Raw genomic sequence first — 26,163 nt, forward strand, 5'->3', positions numbered from 1 at the left:
ACACCGTTCCGCGTGCGGTAAAATTTATAAAGCAGTTTTATTCTTCGGGTCAGTACGGTTACAGCGATACCTCATTTAGGTCTTTCTTTTATGTTTTGACGGTATTATGCAATGAAAACTATTTTATATAAAAAATAATTATTTTTGCATCGCTTTATTCTGCGAGCTATAACTTTTTTATTTTTTTGCGTATGGCGGCTCGTTTTTTGCAAGATAAGCTGACATTTTCAGCGGTACCATGGATATTTATATGCGTCTTTTTGATCGCGCGTTATTGCACTTTTTGTTCGGTGGTATGATAATAAATCATTATTTTTTGCTTCGTTTTTTATTTTTATTTTTTAAGGGGTTCGCTAAAGGGGTTAACTAATGGGACAGTTTTATAGGACGGGTCGTTACGGACGCGGCGATACCAAATATGTGTACTTTTATTGTTTTGGTTTTTTTTATTTAAAAGAAATGAATTTATTGGGGAATATTCTTTTTTTTTTTCACTAATTTATTTAGCCATTTTTTTTTAAATTATTTTTACACTTTTTTTTTCTTTTTTTAACTTTATTACATTGTCCCAGGTGGGATATCACTGTCCTGTGACAGATCGCTGATCTTTCACATCACAGATCACTGTGACAGATCAGCGATCTGTCACAGGCACTGCTGCAGACTTCCTCATGCCTGCGCTTTGCAGGCAGTGAGGAAGTCAGATCCCTACAGGCCCCTGAAGGTCCCCGTTGCCATCTTGGATCTGGGGGCCTGTAGGGAAAGAGCCCCCCGCAGCAGCACTGCACATTGCGCTGCCGTGGGGGGCTCAGGGAAACACGGTGGGAGCCCCCTCCCTGCCAATGCTTCCCTTTAACCCCCAGTACACCGCGATCGTGTTTGATCGCGGTGTACAAGGGGCTAATGTGTCGGGGCGGTCCGTGACCGCCCCTGACACATTGTGCCAGGTGCCAGCTGTGATAATCAGCTGACACCCGGCCGCGATCAGCGGCGCTCACCATGTGAGCGCCGCTGATCGCTATGACGTACTATCCCGTCCCTGGGAATTAAGTCCCAGGGCACATGGACGGGATAGTACGTCTCATGGCAGAAAGGGGTTAACAACACTGGATAATAGCGATAACAATCCTCTTCATCTATACAAAGCACAACAGGATAGTATTTTACAATCATGCTTTGAACACAGCATTATTACAACTAAAATGTTGGAAAGTTTATAACTGATTTTTCAATTACTCCCACATTTTATTTACCTACAGTTGTGGCCAAAAGTATTGACACCCCTGCAATTCTGTCAGATAATACTCAGTTTCTTCCTGAAAATGATTGCAAACACACCTCTGCACCCTTCTGTACAGTTTTGAAATGGCTACTAAGATGGTTAGCACTGACAATGCAGTCATCAGCATCACTATTCGGGACATTTACATGCTGGAGAACACTTTGAATAAGTCTGCGTGAGGGGGTGGTATTCCCAGAGGAAGAAGTGGAAGCACAGGAAGATACGGAAGGGATAACAATATCTCAAATTTTTGTACTGTTGTTGCACAGTCGGGTGTCATGGGAGTGTGGCTTACAGCGATAGAGGGGGGCTCATTTTACAAGACAAACTGTTAGTGAAGGTGCAGGAGCCATGGAGCAAATGGAGAAAGACGTGGTGATGGATGCGCAACAATCAGGAGATTAAGAGAATAATCACCACAGATGTTCCTGTGGTGGATCCTGATGAAGGAGTCTTGAACTCTGAAACGCATAGAATAATAAAGCCACATGTACTAATATGTACTAATAGTACTAATTTGAGTGATTCAGCAGTGCAGATATTTACCACACTTATCCCAATCTGTATCTAAATTACTGGTCTTTCCTGGAGGTGTGGATCTGCTGCAGCGAATCCTTTCAATGCTTCAACTTAACTACATCTGGTGAGTGCATTCCTATGGATTAACCTTTTAACATTCTCAGATAATACACTCTTTGCGCTCTTTCCTTCAACAGTGTTTATAGTACTCTTAGGGTCAGAAATAGTGCTGACTCCTGGGTTGTCACTCTGTTAGATCCACGGACCCAGAGTAAATTTAGCCAAATGCTTCCGCCCCTGGAAAGGGATGTGCGCAATCTTAAGAGTGATTTTTCCCAAGACAGCAGTGAGGCACATAATGTACATCCCAGTTCTAGACGTCCAACCCTGGGAACGTTAAGATGTCACCGCAAAGACAATAGCAGTAGCAGCATGTGACACGGCAGCGTCGTCTTATACAAGTATTATACAGTTTTATTGTTTATTCATGGATCATTTACCTCTCACTCTCCCCTATGACTGTGTTAGGTCACGGTGGCATGGGTGTTAATGTGGGTCATTGTAGGTCCATTTAAACACCTAGTGTTTGATTCCTGTCTGACTGATTGTAGATTCATTTCAGATGTACACATTCATTGTTGATTTTGGTGGCTGGCACTAGCTCCTTGTGATTTTCATGGCACTACTTGAATATAGAATTTATGAACATTTTGTCATATCGCTGCTTTGATTGTTACATGAGGTGGGATTGATTCCCTCTTCTTTGTCCTTGCACCTTTTCTTACCTTGTAATTAAGATTTTAATGATTTTTCAATAAAATTATGTTTTTAATTTAATTATTCATTATACTTCACTTTATTTACCTGCACATATATAGGGGTGAGTAGAGGTGGTTGTTAACAGTTGTGTGGAGTACTTGGCAATTTTTGGACTGTATTTTTGTGGATTAATAGTCTTCTTAGAGAAGTAGTGGCGACTGGGTAACTAGTGCGGGACTGCAACGGCCATCAACTTTCTGAACTGTCTATATGCATGAGGCGGAAAGACAGCATTTCCGTGGCCAACAGATCAGAGATAATGGAGTTCAAGATCTTAGCTGTGGCATGTGTAGGAGAAAACAATCCTTTACATGACCACAACTGTGAGATCAAGGGCTGGCTGCTGTGCTGAGATAGGGGGGAGTACGGAGAACAGGACAAACTGCTGGACTGTGAGTGAAGTGCAAGTGGAGATGTTATGGTAGATTGAGAAAGATGTGTTGTACTAGGTGGCACAAAAGCACCATTCATGTCCACTTCCAGAACAGCTGGCTGACTCTCACTCATCCTGACTGTAGGGGGTAAACAAGTGGGAGTTTATGAGTTGTTGTTTTTTTTTAAATGACAGATAAGGTCAGTTGGGTCATCCTTTGCAGTTTCAAAACAGGCCCAGGTTAGGCAACCCTTGCTGCCCCTACAAGCTGCACACTCATGACTGATGCTGGTTGCTGCCAGTGTTGAGGCTGAGGATGCAGTGCTTGTCAGGGTTGCATCACTTTGTGTCTGTGTGGGAATACACAACGTAACCTCCTTGTCTTCCTCCTCCACCTCTTCTGCTGAGTTACCACCCTTGGTGGTGAACATCTGGTGACGAGGGTCTGGATTCTGCTGGGACCCTAGTTTGTCCGGCCCTGGATCCAACATGAAAAAATTTGGGGCATCAGTGCAGATGCTTTCCTTCTCTGAATTCTGCGATTTTTTTTTTTTATTGAGCAGACCTCTAATGTCCATGACTGGAATGTGTGAACTGTTCTGCAAAATGGCCTATCTGTGGTTCCCCACAGTCAGTTGGGCATTTGAACATTTTTGATGCAGGAGGAAACAAGGGTCATTGGGGAGCCAAATCAGAGGATTTTACTGTGTATGATGTTAAGGTGAAGGGAGAAGAAGAGAGGCCACTTGATGCAGTGCTAGCCATGCACTGTAGCACATGCTCTTTCTGAACCTCAATCTACAAGGCGTAGCACTGTGCAGCTGCCAAAGAAAGGGAGTTGAGGAGCCCGTCAAGTTACAGATGTTGTCAGTAGCCTTTGGATAGGACAGTTCAGTTGAGCTTTCTTTAACAACTAACACGTACATATCGAACACCAAGCCTATTCCCCCTTTTCCCACTCATGTTGTAAGTAGTCTTCCCCTCTTGTAACCTGCTGTTTCATAACCTTAGGCCTACAGCTGTCAGTCTCCTGTCACTAAATGAACAATCATTATTTATTTTCTTAGATAGTGTACCTGATCAACATTGTTATACCTAACAATGTTTAACTGGAAATTTGGCTTTCTGATTTCACACTGATCAGTATTATCAGAAACAATTTGGAGCCTCTGGAGACTGCCATACAGTGTTTGCACAATCTAGTTTGATGCTGGAAGATCAATTTCCCACAGGACAGAATCCTATCTAGCTGACTGACAAGTAGCAGAAGTGGGACTAGTACAATGAGAAAATGGCACCAGCAAAACAAGATGTCCACTTTTTATATGGCCAGGGACATGTGACTTCAGCAGCCAATTGCAGAAGACCTTGTGACTCAAGAGCGCACCACTCCTCTAACCTCCCCACATCCCCTTCCCTCCCCACACATCCCTCCCCTCTAACCTCATCACCTACCCCCACACATCATATAGCACCATTATTCTAGCCAAAGTAATAACAAAAGCATTAGTGGAAACTTGATGATTTACCAAACTTTGACTAAATTTAGCCGACTGAGTAAAGATGCTCTTGAAAGCGAACACGAATTTGAATGTGCTACATTTGTGCCGAATTTAAAATATGTTTGTTTTCAGAGCAAGTTCACTCGTCTATAGTGGTGATTAGAGTTGAGCAAAACGAGTCGCCCAAATTCAGAGTCTGCCGTCTTTTGCTAAAGTCGGGTTTCGCCGATCGAAACCCGACCATAGCGTGAGGTGGGCCATGAGGTCGCCGACTTGAGCGCCAAAGTCGTGTTTCAAATAATGCTTCCAGCGCCTTTTCTCTGCCAATCATCAAGGACGCACACTGTGGGCAACGTGATTATGTTGGCAGCGGCCCCCACCATGTTAGAGAAGGGCATGCAAGTGATTGGCTGGTTTTGTGTGGCGTCACAGTGCCTATAAAAGGCCGTGACCGCCATCTTACTTCTGCCGATCTTAGGATAGGGAGAGGTGCTGCTGATTGTGAATAGGGAGAGCGTTAGGCAGGGAAGAAGAAAAAAAATAGCTTCTGCTGATAGCGCTTTTCACTGTACAGTTAGTGTGCAGTGAAAGGGGAGGATTTTTGTTGTGTGCAGCAGCGCTGGTGGTGATTAGGCTGCCTTTTAAGGCTACCTGATAGCTGCATTGCTGTGTGCACTGCTTTTTTCAAAGCACTCCAACTTTTATTATTTTGTTCTGCTCAGATACCAAGCGTTCATTTTTTCACACACCGCATAGCGGTGTACGCTCTTCACACACTACCATGTGCCGGCTGGTATCACGGACAAATACAAGCTATCTGTGTGTGACTCTGGAAAAATAAAAGAGGAGATTTTCCATTTTTCAAGACCTACACCGTATAGAGCTGTCCGCTTTTCAAACAGTATCGTATATCTGCTGTTTGATTACGGTCAAATCTATACAGAGACAGCGTGTGTCACTCCGTGTAAAAATAGACTGAGATTTACAATTTTCCATACAGACACCGTATAGAGCTGTCCGATTCTCAAACAGTGTTGTATATCTGCCGTTCGCATTACGGTCACATCTATACAGAGTCAGCGTGTATGTGTGACACTCCGTAAATACATACACGGACATTTCCATTTCTCCATACACCATATTGAGCTGTCCGATTCTCAAACAGTACTGTATATCTGCTGTTCGCATTACAGTCACATCTATACAGAGTCAGTGTGTGTGTGTGTGACACTCCGCAAATACATATACAGGTATTTCTATTTCTCCATATACCATATTGAGCTGTCCGATTCCCAAACAGTATTGTATATCTGCTGTTCGCATTACAGTCACATCTATACAGAGTCAGGGTGTGTGTGTGACACTCAGTAAATACATATACAGGCATTTCTATTTCTCCATATACCATATTGAGCTGTCCGATTCTCAAACAGTATTGTATATCTGCTGTTCACATTACAGTCACATCTATACAGAGTCAGCGTGTGTGTGTGAAACTCCGTAAATACATACAGTCATATGTTAAAGTTTGGGCACCCCTATTAATGTTAACCTTTTTTCTTTATAATAATTTTGGTTTTTGCAACAGCTATTTCAGTTTCATATATCTAATAACTGATGGACTCAGTTATATTTCTGGATTCAAATGAGGTTTATTGTACTAACAGAAAATGTGCAATCTGCATTTAAACAAAATTTGTCCGGTGCAAAAGTATGGGGAAGAAGAGGAAGATGAGGAGGAGGATGAGGGGGAAGATTATTTTGGGGAGGAGGATGCTTCTCAGGGGGCAAGAGAACATGTGGGCGTGCCAAGGTCAGGTACAGGGTTTGTGCGTGACTGGAGGGATGTGGATTTGCCAGAAAGTGCACCTCCACCCACTACTGGCAGTGCAGCAATGACACCTGGAACATTGGTCCACATGTGTGACTATGCCTTGCAGATCCTAAAAAGGGACCCCCGCATTGCCAAAATGATGAGGGATGATGACTACTGGTTGGCCAGCATCCTCAATCCACGCTATAAAGGCAAATTCCAAAAACATCATGCCACAGGAGAACCAAGAGCTAATATTGGCTAACAAACAAGCTACTCTGGTAAACAGGTTGTTTGATACATTCCCAGCACACAGCAGCGGAGCTGGTTCTCCCACGAGCCGTACTGGGCAAAATGGAATAGGTGTTCGTGGTGCACACAGCCGAACTGGTGTTGGAGACAGGGGTTTCCTGACCATGTTATGGTCTGATTTCTCAAGTCCCGCGCACATGACAGTTAATACAGAATCGATTGCAAGTGACAGGAGACAGCAGTTGTCAACTATGGTTACAAACTACTTCGCCTCCCATATCGAGGTCCTCCCTCACAGGTCATTCCCCTTTGATTATTGGGCCTCAAAACTGGACACATGGCCTGAATTGGCACAATATGCCTTACAGGAGCTCGCTTGCCCTGCTGGTAGTGTGCTATCTGAAAGAGTCTTCAGTGCTGCTGGATCAATCCTGACAGAAAAAAGGACCCGTCTGTCGACCCAAAATGTTGATGATCTAACCTTCATTAAAATGAACCATGCATGGGTTTCAAAAGATTTTGTCCGGGTGTCCCCTGATAACACATAGGTTGTCAGAAAAAAGGCTCGCTTTTGTCCTCCTCTTCCTCTGACTTCTCCAATTCCGCCATTTGCAGCAGCTGAAAGTCCAGCCTACACATCAACATATGCCATTTTTTAAACCACCTGAAATGGGCTGCCCCCTCTACCCCAGGCCCAGGGTCAACACCTGCCGCACCCGGGCAAGTGCTGTTGCCCTGAACAGGTGTGTGGCCCCACCCTTGGGCGACGGGACTGGCACAGTGCCTCTCATAGTACAATAAAGTGTCTCTGATGGTGGGGGGGCCCACTCGCCATCAGATACACAGGCGTACTATGAGGGGCCCTGTGCCAGTATCGGCGCTCACGAGTGGGTCCCCCCCTGCTTGCTCAGGGCCACAGCACTTGCAATACTTACCTCTCCCTGCTCCATCGTTGTGACATCTTCCACCTTTCCTGACAGTGACATTGAAGTTACAGAGCGCGATGACATCACGTCTGTATGCCCTCTACCGAAGCAGTACAAGTGCAGAGAGCTTTGAAATGGCAACGTTGAGGAGTCCAGAGTAGAGCAGTGCCCAGCGAGGAGAGGTATTTAAATTTTTTAAATGTTGGGAGCATTTTTTTGGGGAGCAATATACACTGGAGAATGATATATGGGGCCCATCATACACTGGATGATTAGAAATGGGGCCCATTATATATGGAGCATAATTTGGGCCCATAACACACTGGAGCATCGTCCATGGGGACCAACATATACTGGAGCATTCCAAATGGGGGACATCAGACACTGGAGCAGCATTTACGAGGCCCATTATACACTGGAGCATTAGAAATGGGGCCCATTATATATGGACTCCATGGAGCATTATTTGGGCCCATAAGGCAGTGGAGCATCATCCATGGGGACCAACATATACTGTAGCATTATGTGGAGCTGTATGGAACATTATATGGGATCAATTATTCTGTATGGAGAAATATATGGGGCTCATTATTCTGTATGGCGCATTAGGTGGTGGCCATAATATTGTATGGAGTAATATACTGTCCGTTTTTGAGCTATTGTAGAATTTAAAATAGATATCAGTCATGTCATGTAAGCAGTGAAGTATTTTTCATTGTACTATACCTATATTTCTTTGCCGTATCGGAGCATTATGAATTGTGTTATGTGTTAAAAGGGCGCACTGACACTCTTTGGCCCAGGGCACATGAAAACCTGGTGCCAGCCCTACCCCCCCACAACTTTAGCCAAATAACCCCCAGTTTTCAATGTGTAAACTATTATTATAAAGTAATTTAAGGTTGCCAAGCTTAAGTAATAAGAATTGATGTCGCAGGGATTGAAAAGGCACTGTCGGTGTGTTTACTGTCCTCCACTCCCTGCCGACTTTGCTTCCTCATTGACTTGCATTGCGTTTTGTGTTTCAGTCAGACCCCGACTTTTCCCTATAGTCGGCCGATTTCGTTCGACCCGACTTTTTAGAAAGTCGGGTTTCATGAAACCCGACTCGACCCGAAAAAAGGCAAAGTCGCTCATCTCTAGTGGTGATGTAACTGAGGTTCCCACAGGTCACTGAGGCTGCATTCCAAGCCAATGAACTGCAGTGAAAAAAAGTCTCAAGGCACAGCGCTGAGCTCAGAGAGCTCACTATAAGAAATTACTTACGAGACTTTTTCACACTGTGCTAGCAGTGATCTCACTAGGGTGACCGCATGTCATTGGGATTGAGCTTACTCGCATCTTGGCACTGACAACATTGAAAACTATTTATTGCAGACATGGATTACGGTGTGGGACAGAATGACAGACAGGCAAGAGATGTGGTTGTTTTTATTTTGTTTGTTTTTTTACAGGAGACCATGGCTTCACTGGAATGGATGGAATGGGCGATGGGTAAGCATAACTATGCTTAATATTTTTAAATAAAAAAGTAAAAGTGTGTTTTTATATCAAATAAAGGACTTTATTCTGTGTGTTTATTTACAATATTACTATAGGATTAGTAATGGATATAGACACCTCTCCTTTACTAAGCTGTGTGTTTTATGTCACTAGAAAATAGAAAGGTGACAGGAATCCCACAAATATGAAGCCCTCTTGCCACCTCCACAGGGCAAGTGGGAAGAGCCAGGTAAGGCACCAGAATAGATGCGCCTTTTCTGGGATAGCTGTGGGCTGCTATTTTTAGGCAGGGTGGACAATATCCGTGACACCTTACCAGCCTGAGAATACCAGCTGCCAGCGGTTTGCTTTTAGCTTGGCTGGTTGTCAAAAAATTGGGTCACCACATGTAGTTTTTTTATTATATATTTCAATAATTCAAAAAACACTGCATGGGGACTCCTTTATTCTTGATAACCAGCCTTGCTACAGCTGACAGCAGAGGGTTGCAGCCCGAAGCTGTCAGTTGTGCCTGTCTGGTTATCTGAAATGATAGGGGAACTCACATCATTTTTTTTTTAAATTACTTACTTATTCATATGGCAGGCGCTGGCTGATGAATATTTTCATCAAACGCCGTCTGCTCTGCTGTTTTTAGCAGCAGCAGGTGTAGGCTGAAGGGAATAGTAGTCCCAACAGCCACCACCTGTGACTGGAGGTAAACCTTTTCAATTCATGCATGCCCATTTGAATTTTGGGTATCGGCACCACCACCATGTCCACCGCTTCCAATTTGCAGAGTTCCAGTAGGTGCTGTGAAACCTGAGTTTGGTAAGGGCACTCAGGTGGCCCTGTAACATACATTTAGGAGAGCTCTCACTTCAACATTTGTGCGATCCCTCCCTATTACCAATGCAAGATAGTGGAATACATAGTCCTCATCCCTTTACAATGCCATTTCAAATATGACCATTTGAGTTTTGGGCTTCGCCTGCCACCACCACCACCATGTCCACCGCCATGTCATTATGCGGCCCTCGCTAACAATTTGCAGAGTGCTAGCAGATGCAGTGAAACCTGCGTTTTGTAAGCTCCACAGTTCATTTTTGCCACAGGATCCCAATGGTACAACTGTCATATCATAGCAGATGAAGCTGTATGATCAATGTCAGTAAATTGGATTCTACCAGACACCAAAAGTATTAGAATTAAATTCTAAATACAGTGTATGCAAGCGAGGGCCTGTATTGTGGTCAGTCTGTCAGGCCTGAAACCCATGTCAGGAACATGTACAAGCCTCATTTTACTTGAAAGCAGCTTCCTGAAGGGAACGAGACAGGAGTATCATTGACCAATCTGTATAAGCCTATGCAGTTGTTATGGAAACTACCCAACCGTGCAGAATGTATCTTTTGCATGGTTTTGAGCAAAAATGGAGAAATTATTGGATATGTCTCAGAGAGTGTTGAGGTATGTGGAGTGTATTGCTCAGGTGACAGGAAGGGCTACAGAGCTCAGGTAAAGACCGTAGCATTGCAATGACCGTGTTCCAATATGTGTATAGCTGCGAGCTGCGGATTGAATAGGTCTGTGGAGCATATTAACCCAGTCTCTTAGACATGCTTAAAATGTACATAAACTGGCAAATAACCCACCACCATTTTTTTGTAAGGATCCAACTTTAGAAAATGTAAGGATTGCGACAGCTTGATAAAGAAACAGAAGTCTCATTTAGGAGCCTGGAGAAGTCAGCAATAGTCTTTGTCCAGCACCGGACAATGTAAGTTCTAAAAAAAACACATTTGGGCTGCATTTAAATTATGTTGCTGTCATCCGTAGGGCTTACAAAGCCGTAGGAAATACAGCCCTTGTTCAATTTTAGAAGAGTCAGCCTGAACAGGTTGTATTTTTTTTTTCTTCAAAGTATCATCATCTCATTTTTTTCAGTAAATTCCACAGGTGCTTATTATTTTTTCACTATTTTTCCATTTTTTATGCATTTTTATTTTTATTCTCATTTTGGAGTTTTTATCCTCTATGTAGAGCTTGAGAATATGCACTTTTATGATTTTTTATTATATTTTTTTTCTAATTATTTTTTTCTTATTCACCTTTATGTAAGTTTCTTGATTCTTTATTTTTTTGTTATTATTTTCTTATTTTTATGTTTACAATTTCTTTATTTTTTATTTTTTTATTATTTTTCATATTATTTATTTTTTATTTTCCATATATTCTTTTACTTTATATCTTTTTATTTTCATTTGTTTTTATTTCAGTTCATTTATTTTTTGGATCATGCAATACCAGTTTTTGTGTTCCCTTTCTTCTACTCATCAATGTGAACCTATATCATAAATGCACCATTCTTTTCCCTCCCTTTGGCAGTGTTTTGTAAAGCCCCAACCTTTTTAGTGCACGCATGATGGAGTTTGTTTAATTCCTCTCCGCCTCCTTACTTATGCTGTGCCTTATAAGGAAACATCCTTCTTTGCATGCGTGCATTTGGCTGGATTAATATGGTTCACGGTCTTTGTTTACTGCGCACGCGTGGTTTTGTCTTCTTTGCATTATGCTGGGTTTACATGACTCCCAGCGTTTGTTAGCCTGTCCCGAGTCTGCCGTCTCCATGGAGGTGTCCGCGGTTGCAGCATCTTGTTGTTAGGCAACCGCGCATGCGCATATTCATGACTTTAATGAGCGGTACCACGTGACCGCTGAAGCAGGAAGAGCAGGGGCACCGAGAACATGGGACAAGCAGGGGGGCTGCAGAGACAACCCAGGAGGGGGTGATTATGAACTCTGACACCCCCACTCCCCCTCCCCCTCCGATCCCCCCCTGGTGTATATGACTCGCATATAAGCAGAGGGGGGGCTTTCAGCCCCCAAAAATGGGCTGAAAATCCTGGCTTATACACGAGTATATGCGGTATCTTGTTTGACAACACTCCTGTATTTCTCATGCTTTCAAGTTGAAACATTTTTTTTATATGTAAACCAGGTTCTGTCACTTATATATTTGAATATTACCTAGGTTTGCCAGCTTGGTGTAATTGGGTACATGTGGGTCCTTATAAGGACCTTTGGTGGTTTCATGTGGGCCTTTCTTAGGCTTTTTTAATTGTTTTTATCTTTAGTCTGTCTCATTAATGTGTTTTTGTAATAAAATTTATATCAACCATTATTTGGTTTGATTGTTTATTGATATGCGTGATCGTGACTTCCATACACACTGCTTCTTCTTTTTTCATGTTTATTGTCATTGTGTGTTGTCACAGATCCCCTAGAAATATTCTGGAGTGCCCTCTAAATCTATTTTCAAATAGCATGTGAACATTAGTACATTTCTGGTTCTGCTCTACTATATTAACTGCTTAGTTAGGGTACGTGCACACGTTGCGGATTTGGCTGCGGATCCGCAGCGGATTTGGTCCTGCAGATCCGTAGCAGTTTTCCATGCGGTGTACAGTACCATGTAAACCTATGGAAAACAAAAAACACTGTGCACATGCTGTGGAAAATTCCAAGCAGAAACACAGCGGTTTATTTTCCGCAGCATGTCAATTCTTTGTGCGGAATCCGCAGCGTTTTTACACCTCTTCCATTATAGGAATCTGCAGGTGTATGGGTGTGTGCACACGCTGTGGATTTTGCTGTGGATCCACAGCGTTTCTGGCCCTGAAATTTACCTGCGGATTTTACAAAATCCGCGGGGAGAAATCCGCAGCACCTAAAAACTATTTGTGCACATACCCTAAAAACGCAGGCGAAATCCGCACAAAATCCACAGAAAACCCACAGGGAATCCGCAGTTAAAACACAGGTCATTTTACCTGCAGGTTCTGCAGAATCCAAGCGGAAAAATCTGCAATGGAATCCGCAAAGTGTGAACAGACCATTAGTATTGTCAGCATCAACATAAGCAGAAATATGAGCACTGTGTGTGAGACCTAAGTGTAAGCAGCGTCTCACATGCTGATGAGGCTACACGTATTGTGTGATAGCAGCGCATAAAGTTATGTGAAAATGCAGCTCCTATCACAGACAACAGTGCACAGGTTACAAAATCACCAGTAATAGTGAAAGTTATCAGACTGAATGAGAACAGCGTCCAATCTGGTAATGCTCCGGCTGCGCAAGTAGAAGCTCGTGTTGCGATATATTAACGCATCTCCTATTGAAAAGGACAGTGCGCAGACTGAGATGTCACTTAATTGGTGATGCGATCTGTCATATGTAAGTGAGCAGCGAACCACTTAGTTGTTTTAGGCTACTTTCACACATCAGTTTTTTGCCGTCAGGCAGGATCCGGCTGTTTTTAGAAAAAACGGATCCGGCATAAATTTTGGAGAACTGTAGAAATGGATCCGTTTTTCTGCCGGATCCGTCTAGCAGGTTATATCTGTTTCCTGGGGGCTGGCCAATTGGATCTCAGCATGCGCAGACTTAAAAAAAATGGATCCGGTGGCTGGATCCGTCTTTTTCTGGATCCGGCGCATTCCGGCGCCCATAGACTTTCATTGTGGCAAAAAGCCGGAAGTGTCGGATCCGGCACTTCCGGCTTTTTCGCCGGAGACAAAAAACGCTACAGTAGCCGTTTTTTCCAGACGCCGGAATGAGACAATGTGCCTAAACAGTGGAAACCTCCAACAAGTGACCCCATTTTGGAAACTAGACCCATTAAGGAACTTATCTAGATGTGTGGTGAGCACTTTGAACCCCCAAGGGCTTCACAGAAGTTTATAACGTAGAGCCGTGAAAATAAGAAATCTATTTTTTTCCACAAAAATGATCTTTTCGCTCCCAAATTTTTATTTTTTACAAGGGTAACAGGAGAAATTATACCCGGACAGTTGTTATGCGATTTGTCCTGAGTATGCCGATACCCCATATGTGGGGGGGGGACCACTGTTTGGGCGCATGGGAGAGCTCGGAAGGGAAGGAGTTCCATTTTGGAATGCAGACTTTGATGGAATGGTCTGCGGGCATCATGTTGCGCTTGCAGAGCCCCTGATGGGCCTAAACAGTGGAAACCCCCAACAAGTGACCCCATTTTGGAAATTAGACCCCCTAAGGAACTTTTCTAGATGTGTGGAGAGGACTTTGAACCCCCAAGCGCTTCACAAAAGTTTATAAATGCAGTTCCGTGAAAATAAAAAGTATTTTTTATTTCCACAAAAGTGATTTTTTTTAGACCCCAATTTTTAGACCCCCAAAGTTGGTAAATAGTGGAAACCCCTCAATTCTTGCTCCAACCCTAACCACAACACACCCCTAACTCTAATCCCAACCCTAATCCCAACCCTAATCCCTAATCCTAATTCTAACCCTAATCCTAGTTCGCCCTAACCCTAGCCGTGACCCGAGCCCTAACCCTAGCCCAACCCTAGCCCTAGCACAACCCTAACCCTAGCCTAACCCTAACCCTAGCCCAACCCTAACCCAACCCTAACCCTAACGGAAAACTGAAAAAAAAAATATTTTCTTTATTTCATTATATTGGCCTATATAAGGGAGTGATAAACGGGGGGTTATGTACTATTTTTTTTATTTTGATCACTATGATCGTTTATCATAGTGATCAAAATAATGAATGGAATCTGCCAGCCGGAGCCAGCAGATTCCCGGCGGGTGCACTGCGCATGCGCCCGCCATTTTCAAGATGGCGGCGCCCATCGGAGGATGCCGGCGGGACGTCGGACCACCGGGACGGGACGGAGGGCCACGGAGAGGTACCGGGGGGGATCGGGGACCCTATTTCTCTCTCCTCTGATGTGCGATCACATCAGAGGAGAGAGAAATTAAATGTAAAATCGCGGCTTTTTTTTTTTTGCGGTCGCCGTTATAGGGTTAATAACGGCGATCGCAAAAGCGGGGGTCGGTAAAAACCGACCGATTCATGTTCTCTGGGGTCTCGGCTACCCCTGGCAGCCGAGACCCCGGAGAAAATCCGACACTGGGGGGGCGCTATTCACTTAAATCACAGCGCCGTGAATTTACGGCGCTGTGGTTTTAGTACCCTTAATTACCGCCGTTAAAAGGCGTATCGGCGGTCGTTAAGGGGTTAATAAGAGCACAATGTAAACAGTATATTTTCACAGAGGGCCGTACAAAGGGATAACTTGGATCCCTATTTACTGTACTTACAAGCCCTAATTTATTTTCAGCTGGCTATCCCTAAAAATGAGACTGAGTCCCTAAAACAACCAAGTGGTTTGCTGCTCATTTATGTTGGCACCTATGACAGATTGCACTGCCACATTACCACATGGTACGCTGTTCTCATTCAATCTCTGACAGTTTGTACAATTACCTTTGGTGATTTTGCAACATATGCATTGTCGTCTGTGATAGAAGCTGCGTTTTCACATTACGTTATGAGCTGCTATCTCTAAAAGGATTTTCCCGCGAACAAAGGTATAAATGTAACCAATAGATGTTGGAATAATTATTTCCACAATTGCATATATTTATATAAAATGTTCCTGTGCTGAGATCTTATAAATGTGCCTCTGCTGTGTACTGTGCAATGGCTGTGTGTGACCATACAGGGACATAGTCTGATCAGACCACATCTTCTGAGCAGGAAAAAACTGAGTCCAGAGCTACATGGAAAATGACAGCTTTATTTTTTCAAAAAGACAATACAGGGAGCAGGACAAGTGAAGGCACTAATAAAATCAGATGAAGGAGAACAATGTCATTTGTAACCGGATACAAAAAAGAAACCTGAACAGTGTGATCAATGGCACATAAGGGTAAGTTACATGAAAATCCCTCATTTAGGCTAGTTTCACACTTGCTTTTTTTTGCAGCGCGTTTTTCCCGCAAAAAAACGCATTGAAAAAACGCATACAAAAGCATACAACTGCTGCGTTTTTTTCAAGCATTTTTATGAGCATGCATGAAAAAAACGCAGCGTTTTTATGCGTTTGTATGCGTTTTTAGTGCGTTTTTACCGCGTTTGCGGTTTTTTCCAACATTAGGTGGCCCCTCACACTAACCCAAACCATGACTTTACTAACCCTAACCCTGACCCTAACCCTAACCCTGACCCTAACCCTAACCCTAACCCTAACCCTTAACAAAACCATACTTAACCCTAACCCTAACCCTAACCCTGACCCTAACCCTAACCCTGACCCTAACCCTTAACCAAACCATACTTAACCCTAATCCTGACCCTAACCCTGACCCTAACCCTTAACAAAACCATACTTAACCCTAACCCTGACCCTAACCCTAACCCTAACCCTGACCCTAACCCTAACCCTTAACCAAACCATACTTAACCCTAATCCTGACCCTAACCCTGACCCTAACCCTTAACAAAACCATACTTAACCCTAACCCTGACCCTAACCCTGACCCTAACCCTAACCCTTAACCAAACCATACTTAACCCTAATCCTGACCCTAACCCTGACCCTAACCAAACCATACTTAACCCTAACCCTGACCCAAACCCCAACCCTAACCCTGACCCTAACCCTAACCCTAAACCCCCTTAACTAACCCTAACTCTAACCCAAACCCCTAAATTCCATGGTTAAAAAAAAAAAACGCATATGCAAAAAAACGCATACATGAGCATGCCAGTGCGCACATATGCGCATCCATAGGCTATAATGGCCATTTTTAGCGCAAAACGTGCGCATATGTGCGCATGCGCTTTTTTGCAGGGCCAAAAAATGCAACATGCTGCGTCTGGAAAATACAAACGCACACCCCAAAAAAACGCAGCGCATGAAAATCGCATACATGCGCTTACAAGCGCGCATGTATGCGCACCCATGTTAAATATAGGGGAAAAAACGCATGCGCACATATGCGTTTTTTTCCAGCGCTAAAAAACGCAAATGTGAAACCAGCCTAAAGGCTGGCAAAAATAGTGTATAGTATAATAACAGAAACTCTCTAGCCTCCAATTAATAAAATCATATGGAGATATAGTGCTCCTAAGTAGCCAAAGCGGAGTGGTAGAGAGAAAAAAGTGTCTATTCACCTATTGCACATAGCCCGATGTAATAATCATAAAGTTAGGACATACTCATCATGTCAGCCATCGAAAACACCGCTATCCAGGGAGACCCCAACGCACTTTTCGTGGTTTCGTGTAGCATCCTCATCGGCATGTGAAACGCTGCTTACACCTAGGTCTCACATACTGCACTCACGTTTCTGCTCATGTTGGTGCTGACAATACTAACTGAGCAGTTAATACAGGAAAGCAGAACTAGAAGTGTTTTAATGTTCACATGCTAACTAGTGGTGAGCGAGTATACTAGTTCTTCGGGTTATCCCAAGCATGCTCGGGTATTTTCCGAGTATTTTGGCGTGCTCTGCGATTTACTGTTTGTCAACACAGCTGCATGATTTGCGGCTGCTAGACAGCCTGAATACATGTGTGGAATTCCCAACAAATAGGCAATCTGAATTGGATGTGGAGCGCCCCACAGGGCTGTGGGGTACTCGGTACCGGGCCGAACGGTTCTTAAAGGGGGATGTCACGGCAGCAGTGACCCGGTCCGTGGCCCTGGGCATCCAGGAAATTAATAAATGATGATGATAGGGTAGTTTGTAGAGGAAATGGTTTGTGATGCCACCCGTGGTATTCGGCAAGGGTAGCCGACGCTGCAATGCAGATCCTCTGGGATGGTGTTAGGACAGCAAAGATGGTTAAGCTGTCCACTGGTAGAGCTGTGTCACAGGGCAGTTAGAATGTTAAAAGTGATGATAGTAGCTGTTGTGGTGAGTGCGGGGCAGGGGAGACTTGAATGACTCAGATGACACAGCAGGGTGCAGTTTCCAATGCTTTACTAACAGGTCACTTGTGCACAGATGCCCGCTTAGTGCCGTGTTCTGGTGAGGGGTCCAGCACACTACCAGATAGATTGAGATACACCTTTCCAGGACTCCCTTCTGTGTGCTTCTGTCCTGGCCGTCTCACTGTGCCGGTTTCCACTCTCCTGCCTAGCACCCTCACAATCAGTGTCGCAAGTCAGCAGCTGTGGACCTTGTCGGTCGATGTCCTCTGATTCCCTTTGCTCCTATATAGCTGCCTTTTTGGTGAATGAATGTGGTTGTGGCTGAGGTTCGTACAGCTACCCCAGCCTCTGGCTTGCTACCTGAGTCTTGTAGTCCTCCACTATTCTTAGGGGCCGGCTCCCCCAACGCGACCTGGTCCCTCCACTTCTGAATACGGGCCCCACAAGTGGCCTTTGTACTTCCCATGCCTCAAGGACCCCTTCTGTCCTCCCAGGAGCTTCCTTCAGGCTCCCCTCACAACTCTCTCTCCAGCTCTTCCTACTGCACTCCTTCTCCTCATGTTCTCGCTAATTCTCCTCAGACCCTGTCAGCCCTCACTCCTCTTACTGACTGACTGACTCATTCCAGGACAATCTTCTTACCTCAGCACTAACTCCTACCACCAACTGTCATTCCCTTAAGCTCCTCCCCTTTTTCCTACCTTCCCCACCCTTTCCTAGCCAGCCTGGGATGAGGCCATCCTCCCTAAGGGTACACTCAGATGCCCTGACTGAACTGGTGTGTGTTGGATGCGAGTGTTAGAGTCCTGAGTAGTGCTCCCTCCTTACCTGAGAGTGGAATGCCACACCTCTGGATGAGGTGCCGTATCTCTGTGGTGACTGGACCCTCATGGGCACCACAGATGTCTAATACAGAGGGGGAAATAAGTATTTAATCCCTTGCTGATTTTGTATGTTTGCCCACTGACAAAGACATGAGCTGTCTATAATTTTAAGAGTAGGCTAATTTTAACATTGAGAGATAGAATATCAAAAATAAAATCCAGAAAATCACACAGTACAAATTATATAAATGTATTTGTATTTTGCAGTGAGAAATAAGTATTTTATCCCTCTGGCAAACAAGACTTAATACTTGTTCCAAAACCCTTGTTGCAAAGCACAAAGGTAAGACGTTTTTTGTAGTTGATGATGAGGTTTGCGCACATGTCAGGAGGAATTTTGGTCCACTCCTCTTTGCAGATCATCTCTAAGCCATTAAGATTTTGAGGCTGTCGCTTGGCAATTGGGAGCTTCAACTCCCTCCATAAGGATTAAGGTCTGGAGACTGTCTAGACTACTCCGTGACCTTAATGTGCTTCTTTTTGAGCCACTTCATTGTTGCCTTGGCTGTATGTTTTGGGTCATTGTCTTGCTGGAAGACCCAGCCACTGTATATGTAGCAGTGCTGATTTTTGTCAATTGACCAATACAGATAGACTTCCATATATTCACATCCCTTCATGGCTGGCTTAATTTAAACATTCTTATTTATTAATGCTATCAATCCTGGAATTTATAGCTCAGGTTAGTTAGAAATCTGATTTATTTGGCTGGCTATTTGCCCAGTTTTATGGTTTACACAGCCAATGTCCTTCTGATGTAATTGCCTATGACTATATTCAGATTGAGTAGAGTTTTATTGTCCTGTGTATTATAATACTGAGAATTCTGTTGGAAGAATGTGGCAATTTTGAGTAAGCCACTAATAAAAAACAGATCTTTCCAATAAATAAATAGTACCCATTATATTATTAATTATAATTATTTAATAAAAGCTATATTTTATTTCACATACGTTCCCATCTTCCCCCTCTTCACTATGATTTCAACAAGTGGTGTCCACTTATGTGAGCCATAATTTTTCTTTTGCCATAGTCTGTTAACCCTTACTGTTTCAGAATTTCTATGTGAAGCGTTTATAAAGTTTATTATTCAGATTATTAAAAAAAAAAATTGGATTTAAACAATTTCGCAAATGTCAGTTTTCTTTACGATGTAGAAAATGTTCAGAGCATCAGGATTGTACGAATGCTGAAAAACATTAACAAATAATATAGTTAATTTCAGCAAGAAATACGATATACAGATATGTACAAATACTATGTAACAGCTTTCTGCAAATAATTAATATGACACCCACTATTACCACACGTAAAAAAAAAATAGTAAAGTGAAATAATTATTTTATAGCTTTGAGCTGCATTGCGTAAGCTAACCACCAGCAACAAGGTCACCTCATTGAACCATATCACTATTGACTATCCTCTCTATATGCCAAACTAATCCACCAATGAACTGGTGAAGGGCTAGAGTCCAGTTTAGCTCTAATTAAAACCTGTTAGGGAAAGATGGGTTGATAAAAGGTGCAGGGCTTGAGGGCTGCCATTCCTCAAAATGGACGATACAGAAATCATAGTGTAAGGCCAGCACTCCTATGGCATTAAATTAATGCACATGTATGCTGTGACCAGTACACAGACCTATATACAAACACTACGCAACAGCAGTCGGCTATTAATGAATACATGAATTCCACCATTGATGGACATAAGTTCGAGGTATTTAGCTTACAATTTTGATCTGTGAGTCATCCCCCAGTAGCAAGGTGACTTCATTGGATGGATCCAAATTCTTAAAAGAAAAGACGAGCACTCTTTATAAGTATTACATGGTTTTCTACATTGTGTATTGGCAGCATGACTGCCCCCTGGCCATGCATCATTCACCATTCATTTTTCCCAGGCAGGTTTTAATTGGATATATGGGAACATTTAGAATAACTGTAAAGGGACTGCTGATTGGCTACATTGAAGTCGATTGGTGGTTGTTTAATAGCCTTTTTAGACAGGCCAACCGCACTTCTATGAGCATAGAACAATCATGTTAACAATTGTCTGGTGTGACCTGTATGTCATAGCTCTTGGTAGCACTTGTCCTTTATGCAGGAGGATATGCCGCCTACAACAATGATTTGTAAGAAAGCTTAAAAATCATTTCCTCTAACATACGACCATTTTGCTTGTTCAGTGGGCGATTGCCAACCTGTTTTGATAGACCAATTATTGGGAAATGAGCAATCCCTTCAAAGCTCATGCAGCTGCTTATCAGGAATGAGTATTCACAGTGTGAATTTACCTTTAAGATAGATCTTGTCTCTTACCTATTTGAGGTCTACTTGGGCCCATAGATGGAGAGTTCATAGAGTTAATTTAATACTAAAACCATAGTGTTCCATCTAAGGTGAGATCACCTTCTGTAAACCAAGAACCTCACATACATGCAGGGCAAACGTGGAATTTGTGTATTTAATAATGGCCGTGTCGCTGCGTAGTGTTCGTACAGTGTGTGTCTATCTATGCATCCTTGACGGTTTATATATATTAGAACTTAGAGCTCAAATTCAGTACATTTGTGTGTAAAATCTCAACATCCTTCATAGGCATATTTTTTCTTTATTTTTGGAATATTTTTCATTGTTTATGACAGTCATTTATAACACTGGTCAACAAAAAAAAAAAAAAAATCAGCAAAGGTGATGTGCTGATTCCAAAAATATACTTAGTTTTGCTCTATCACATAGTTTCTGAGATAGAAGTATTTTTGTTATTTTATTTATGCATGCTCAATGTATGTGGTTTTTCCTATGTTATTCCCATTTTTTTTGCTAGTCTTACTTAATTGTGAATTTTCTTACAGGGACAACATCAGTAAAGGTTTTAAAGAGTTTTATGGGAAGCAGTAATGACTGCTTCTCGGAAAGTAACATGTTATGGGGAGGAGCTAACTGTTATGAGGCGGTAAGATTTGAGTAAGTCAGAAAAGGATGGTGATGGCAGCAAGGACTGGTAGGTGAGATCTGACAGGAGACAGTCCTCTACAGGGATCTGAGCCCTGCCACAGGGAGATAGAAGGGAAGGCAGCAGACAGCCTCCAATGTGAGAGGATTTTCACTGCATTTCTGGGAGGGCAAGTCGCCACAGAGGGAAGAAAACAGCTCAGCCACTGAGGTGTAACTGAGTGAGGGTCTCCACAGAGAGAGAACCTGAAAGCATCCAATGTCACACTGAGAAACTGTCTGCAAATGTTCATCTTTAAGGAATAGGATGACCTGTTTACCGCACAACTGTATATAGTTATCTACCAGATTACCTCCAGTAAAATCAGTTCTAAATACAAGCTGCCTCTGTCATCTCTGGGGAAATATCTACATATAGTCGGTCGGCTCATCACATTTTTTTTTTAGTATGTCACCACCAATGAACTGAACTTACTCTACTGTTTGATCTGATTTAAAGGAGAAAAATGCCCCGACAGTGCATCAATCATCCGAACCAACTCTGCTGTGTGTGTGTGGTTCTTTTACACCAAAAGGCCAAGTATGTTCAATCACTCATGATATTAAAAAGATGTACTTTAAGGCTATGTGCCCACGTTGCGTTTTAATCCGGACACTTAAAACCGGACTCCTTCCCAGAAATCGCGTGGTTTTTTCCCATGCGATTTTACCGCGATTATCTTCGCGATTTTTGCGTGCGATATTCAAGTACTTTCCAAGCGATTTGAAGCATCGCTTGGAAAGTGATTGACAGGTTGGTCACACTCCTCAAACATAGTGTTTGACAAGTGTGACCAGCTTTTTACTATTGAGGCCGCCTATGCGGCATCAGTAATAAAAGATAGAATGTTAAAAATGATTAAAAAAAATACAAAATCGGGGTATATTTACCTTCCGACGTCCCGCGCAGTCTCAGCGATGCCTTGCGAGACCTGTGATGACGTTGGTCTCGCGTTGCTATAGCAATCTCACGAGACCGCTAGAGTAACGCGAGACTACGTCATCACAGGACCTTGCCGCAAGGCATTACTGGGAACGCTGAGGCCCGGGAAGGCTGCGCGTGACGCCGGAAGGTAAATATACCCAGATTTTTTATTTTTTATTCTTTTTTTACAGGAGTATGGTACCCAGGGCCTGGAGGACAGTCTCCTCTCCTCCACACCGTGGGTACCAACCGCACGAGATGCTTAACTTCGTGCATGGTGGGCAAAGCCACATGCGGGAAGTAAGCGGTTCTCATGCATTCCTATGGGTGCGAAATAGCGGCAATTCTTTGCGATTCCGCAAAAAAGAATGAGCATGCTGCGTTTTTTCCGCGATGCGATTCCGCAGCGGAAAAAAGCGCAGCATTAGCACAGCATGTGCGGAATGCATGGGGTGCGTTCTGTATGAGTTTTTTAAACGCTTTCGCTCAGAAAATCGCGGCAAAAACGCTTAAAAATCGCATCGTGGGCACACAGCCCAAGTGTCCACTTGTTGATCAAGACAAAAGCTGGGCCCCTCATGTGATCTGCTCAAGTTGTTAAAAAGGTCTTCACGATTGGTTGAATATGAGGAAAGTGGCCATGCCATTTGCTGTTCCCATGATTTGGAGAGAAAATAAAAATCATAGTGATGACTGCTACTTTTGTTTTGTCAAACTGAAGGGCTTTTCTACAAAGAACAAACATAAGATTAATTACCCAGAACTTGAATCCGCGATTAGGCCAGTTCCACATGATGTTTCCTTGCCAGTTCCTGTACCACCGTTGTCTGGATTGGATGAAAATTAAGTAGTATATGAAAACTATGGAGCTGAAGCTACTGGCAAAGACATGGAGACATCAAGTCGAGTATGTACCTGATGGAGCAGCCAGAGCACTTTACTCAACATGAATTAAATGATCTCATCAGAGACCTTCATTGTCAAAAGATAAAGCTGAACTTCTTGCATCTAGGTTGAAACAGAAGAATCTTCTTCATGGTGATGTCAAAGTGTGTTATCACCGAAACAGAAGTAACACGTTAACACAATTTTTCAACAGTTGATGGACCAATGGTGTACTGTAACAATGTGAATGAACTCTTTGAAGAACTGAATCGAGAGTATATTGTTGCAGATTGGCGATTGTTTATTGACACATCCCAGAGAAGTTTGAAAGCAGTGTTGCGTCACAATGGAAATATGAAACCATCAATCCTTATTGCTCACTAATGTCATCTAAAGGAAAGTTATGAAAATCTGTCAGTTGTTTTGAATGCTATACAATATAAGCATCATCAATGGAATATCTGTGGAGATTTGAAAGTGATTGGCCTACTAATGGGAATACAAGGAGGTTTCACAAAATATTGTTGCATCTTGTGTTTATGGGACAGTAGAAATACGGTAGAGCAATATGTTTGTCGTGACTGGGGACAGAGAAACATCTATGCTCCATGTTGCTCCAACAAAAATCTTTCTTCCTCCCCTACATATAAAGTTGGGATTGATTAAAAACTTTGTGAAAGCCATGGCAAAGACAAATTCACAAGAGTTGCAGTACATTTCACAGAAATTCTCCAGCATTTCACTGGCAAAACTGAAGGAAGAGGTATTTGTTGGCCTACAGATGAGAGAGCTAATGAGAGATGATGTGTTTGAAGGAACTCTAAATGATAAAGAATTGAGATCTTGGAAAAGCTTCAAGTGGATCTGTGAAAACTTCTTAGGAAAACAAAAATCTCCAGAATATGTTGAAGGTGTTGAGGAACTGCTAAATGCATACTAGTATCTTGGATGTCGCATGTCTCAAAATGCACTTTTTATATTCAAATTTAGATTTCTTCCCTCAAAATCTTGGGGATGTAAGGGATGAACAAGGCTAGTGGCTTCACCAAGACATTAAAGTAATGGAACACCACTACCAGGGTTTTTGAATTGACTCAATGATGGAAGATTACTGTTGGATGTTATATAGGAACAACCCAGAAAAATCATGTCAACAACAGTCTAATGTCAAGCACTTTTAATTTCTGCTTCTATTTTGGTTTCTATTTTGCATGTGAAATTATTTTGGTTCAATAAAAACTGTTTTGTAAGGTGAAGCATTTTTTTTCTGATATGTAGATTACTGTTTTCTAAATGTCACCAGTATGTTTCCTATACCTTATAATAATGATGCTGCTCCATGGAAACTATACGTGTTACAGAAAAACTATATACATTTTTGAAATCAGGGAAAAAAAGATGATTCAGAAAAGTACAAAGTCACCTGCAATGATTACAAAAAACAATTTTTTGGAGACCTCTGTTATCTGAATCCAGCAGCATCAGAATTCTGACAATTTTTTTAGAAGCTAAAACTTGATTAGTAGACACAATAATACAGATAAAAACGGCAATGGCCAAAGTCCATGTTAGTTTTGCTAATTTCGCATGAGGCAAGCAATGTGAATAATACTTACCCAATTTTTAACTATTTAGAAAATACCAAATTGTAACTTTTAGTGATAACACACTGACTGAGCACAAGTACACAGGTTTTTTTTCTTGAAACCAGGAAAGTTAAAATCATGTTTGACAAATGCATACAAAAGTAGATAACAGCACTTTAGAGTTACCAGTTCATCAAAAATGTATTTAAATCAAATAAAAGAAAATTAAAATGCCAAAATCACTTAGAAATACGAGTACATTGATAATACATAAAATCCAATACCTAATGCAAAATATGCATTACAATCATCATAAACCAGGGGTGTAACTAGATGGAAAACCATGAGGCGTCAAATGTATGCATGTCTTTCAGATGTGAATACAATTGATGTTCTGACCACCAACATGTGTGGGTCAAGGCCATTTACAGCACTATAGTAAAGACACCCGATCACGCTACTGCACCACAGAAAAGTAGAAGAGAGCTTGAAGGTAAGTGCTTGAATAAAGTCAAAGATACAGGAGAATTTTATTGCGAGATGAAATAGTGTGAGGGGACAATATGGGAGTTGGTAATGTGAGGAAGCACTATATAGAAAGTGGACAGAATGGGGATGGTTTTCCACTCTCTTTCAGACAGTATGGACCATGCAACATGAGGGCACAGGGGTGGTGGGGGACACCGTTATAACTTGTAACAGCAAAGTGGTGGTTTTTATTCATAAGGGGAGGGGGAGATGCTGTAGAGATCATGTATCTGAAGAGGGAAAGTGTGCAGGGTCACATTTTCTGCCAGGAGCACAGCTATTTATTCAGAGATACAGCATAGGGGAGATCTTTTTATTCAGGAATATGATAATGACACTGATTTTTAAGGGCATTGTGTTGATGTGTGCTGCAGGAGACCGGAGAAGAAGGATGCAGAGCATGCAGAGACAAGCTGTGAAAAGTCATCATAGTATCTAGACAAGATGAAGAAGAAAAGAATGAGTGACTCCAAAGATGTTGCCTCTGTTATCTGGGTGTAATTTCTTATCAGTACCCTTGTTCCTGTATTGTCCACAGTGTGATAATGGCAGTTAAGAACAACTCCCAGTATCTCCTTACCTTTGCTAAGGACATGAGTTGTAAGTTCATGCAGCAAAATTGAAAA

General features: G+C 42.5%; 1 protein-coding gene and 1 long non-coding RNA gene across 6 annotated transcripts in view; one reads left to right on the forward strand and one right to left on the reverse strand.

The window, feature by feature from the left end:
• The first annotated feature begins 1,545 nt into the window (after positions 1-1,545).
• Positions 1,546-26,044, forward strand: LOC141100872 (uncharacterized). The gene is made up of 3 exons (XR_012234808.1): positions 1,546-1,925; positions 18,828-18,903; positions 25,912-26,044. It is a non-coding gene; the product is annotated as an uncharacterized lncRNA (long non-coding RNA).
• The window catches only part of LOC141100851 (alcohol dehydrogenase 1-like), an 80,693-nt gene continuing 73,843 nt past the window's right edge, over positions 19,314-26,163 (reverse strand). For 4 of the 5 annotated variants that reach the window (XM_073589582.1, XM_073589563.1, XM_073589556.1 and 1 more), the window contains exons 9-10: positions 23,296-23,365; positions 19,314-19,809 (exon numbers count right to left, since the gene is read on the reverse strand). In XM_073589582.1, the coding sequence (XP_073445683.1) occupies positions 19,738-19,809; positions 23,296-23,365 (142 nt within the window). In that variant the 3' untranslated portion in view covers positions 19,314-19,737. The remainder of the gene's footprint in view (positions 19,810-23,295; positions 23,366-26,163) is intronic. The other variant, XM_073589573.1, reaches the window with a different exon arrangement.

The sequence above is a fragment of the Dendrobates tinctorius genome, unplaced genomic scaffold, assembly GCF_039654945.1.
Source record: "Dendrobates tinctorius isolate UK_male_01 unplaced genomic scaffold, ASM3965494v1 ptg000011l, whole genome shotgun sequence".
NCBI lineage: Eukaryota > Metazoa > Chordata > Amphibia > Anura > Dendrobatidae > Dendrobates > Dendrobates tinctorius.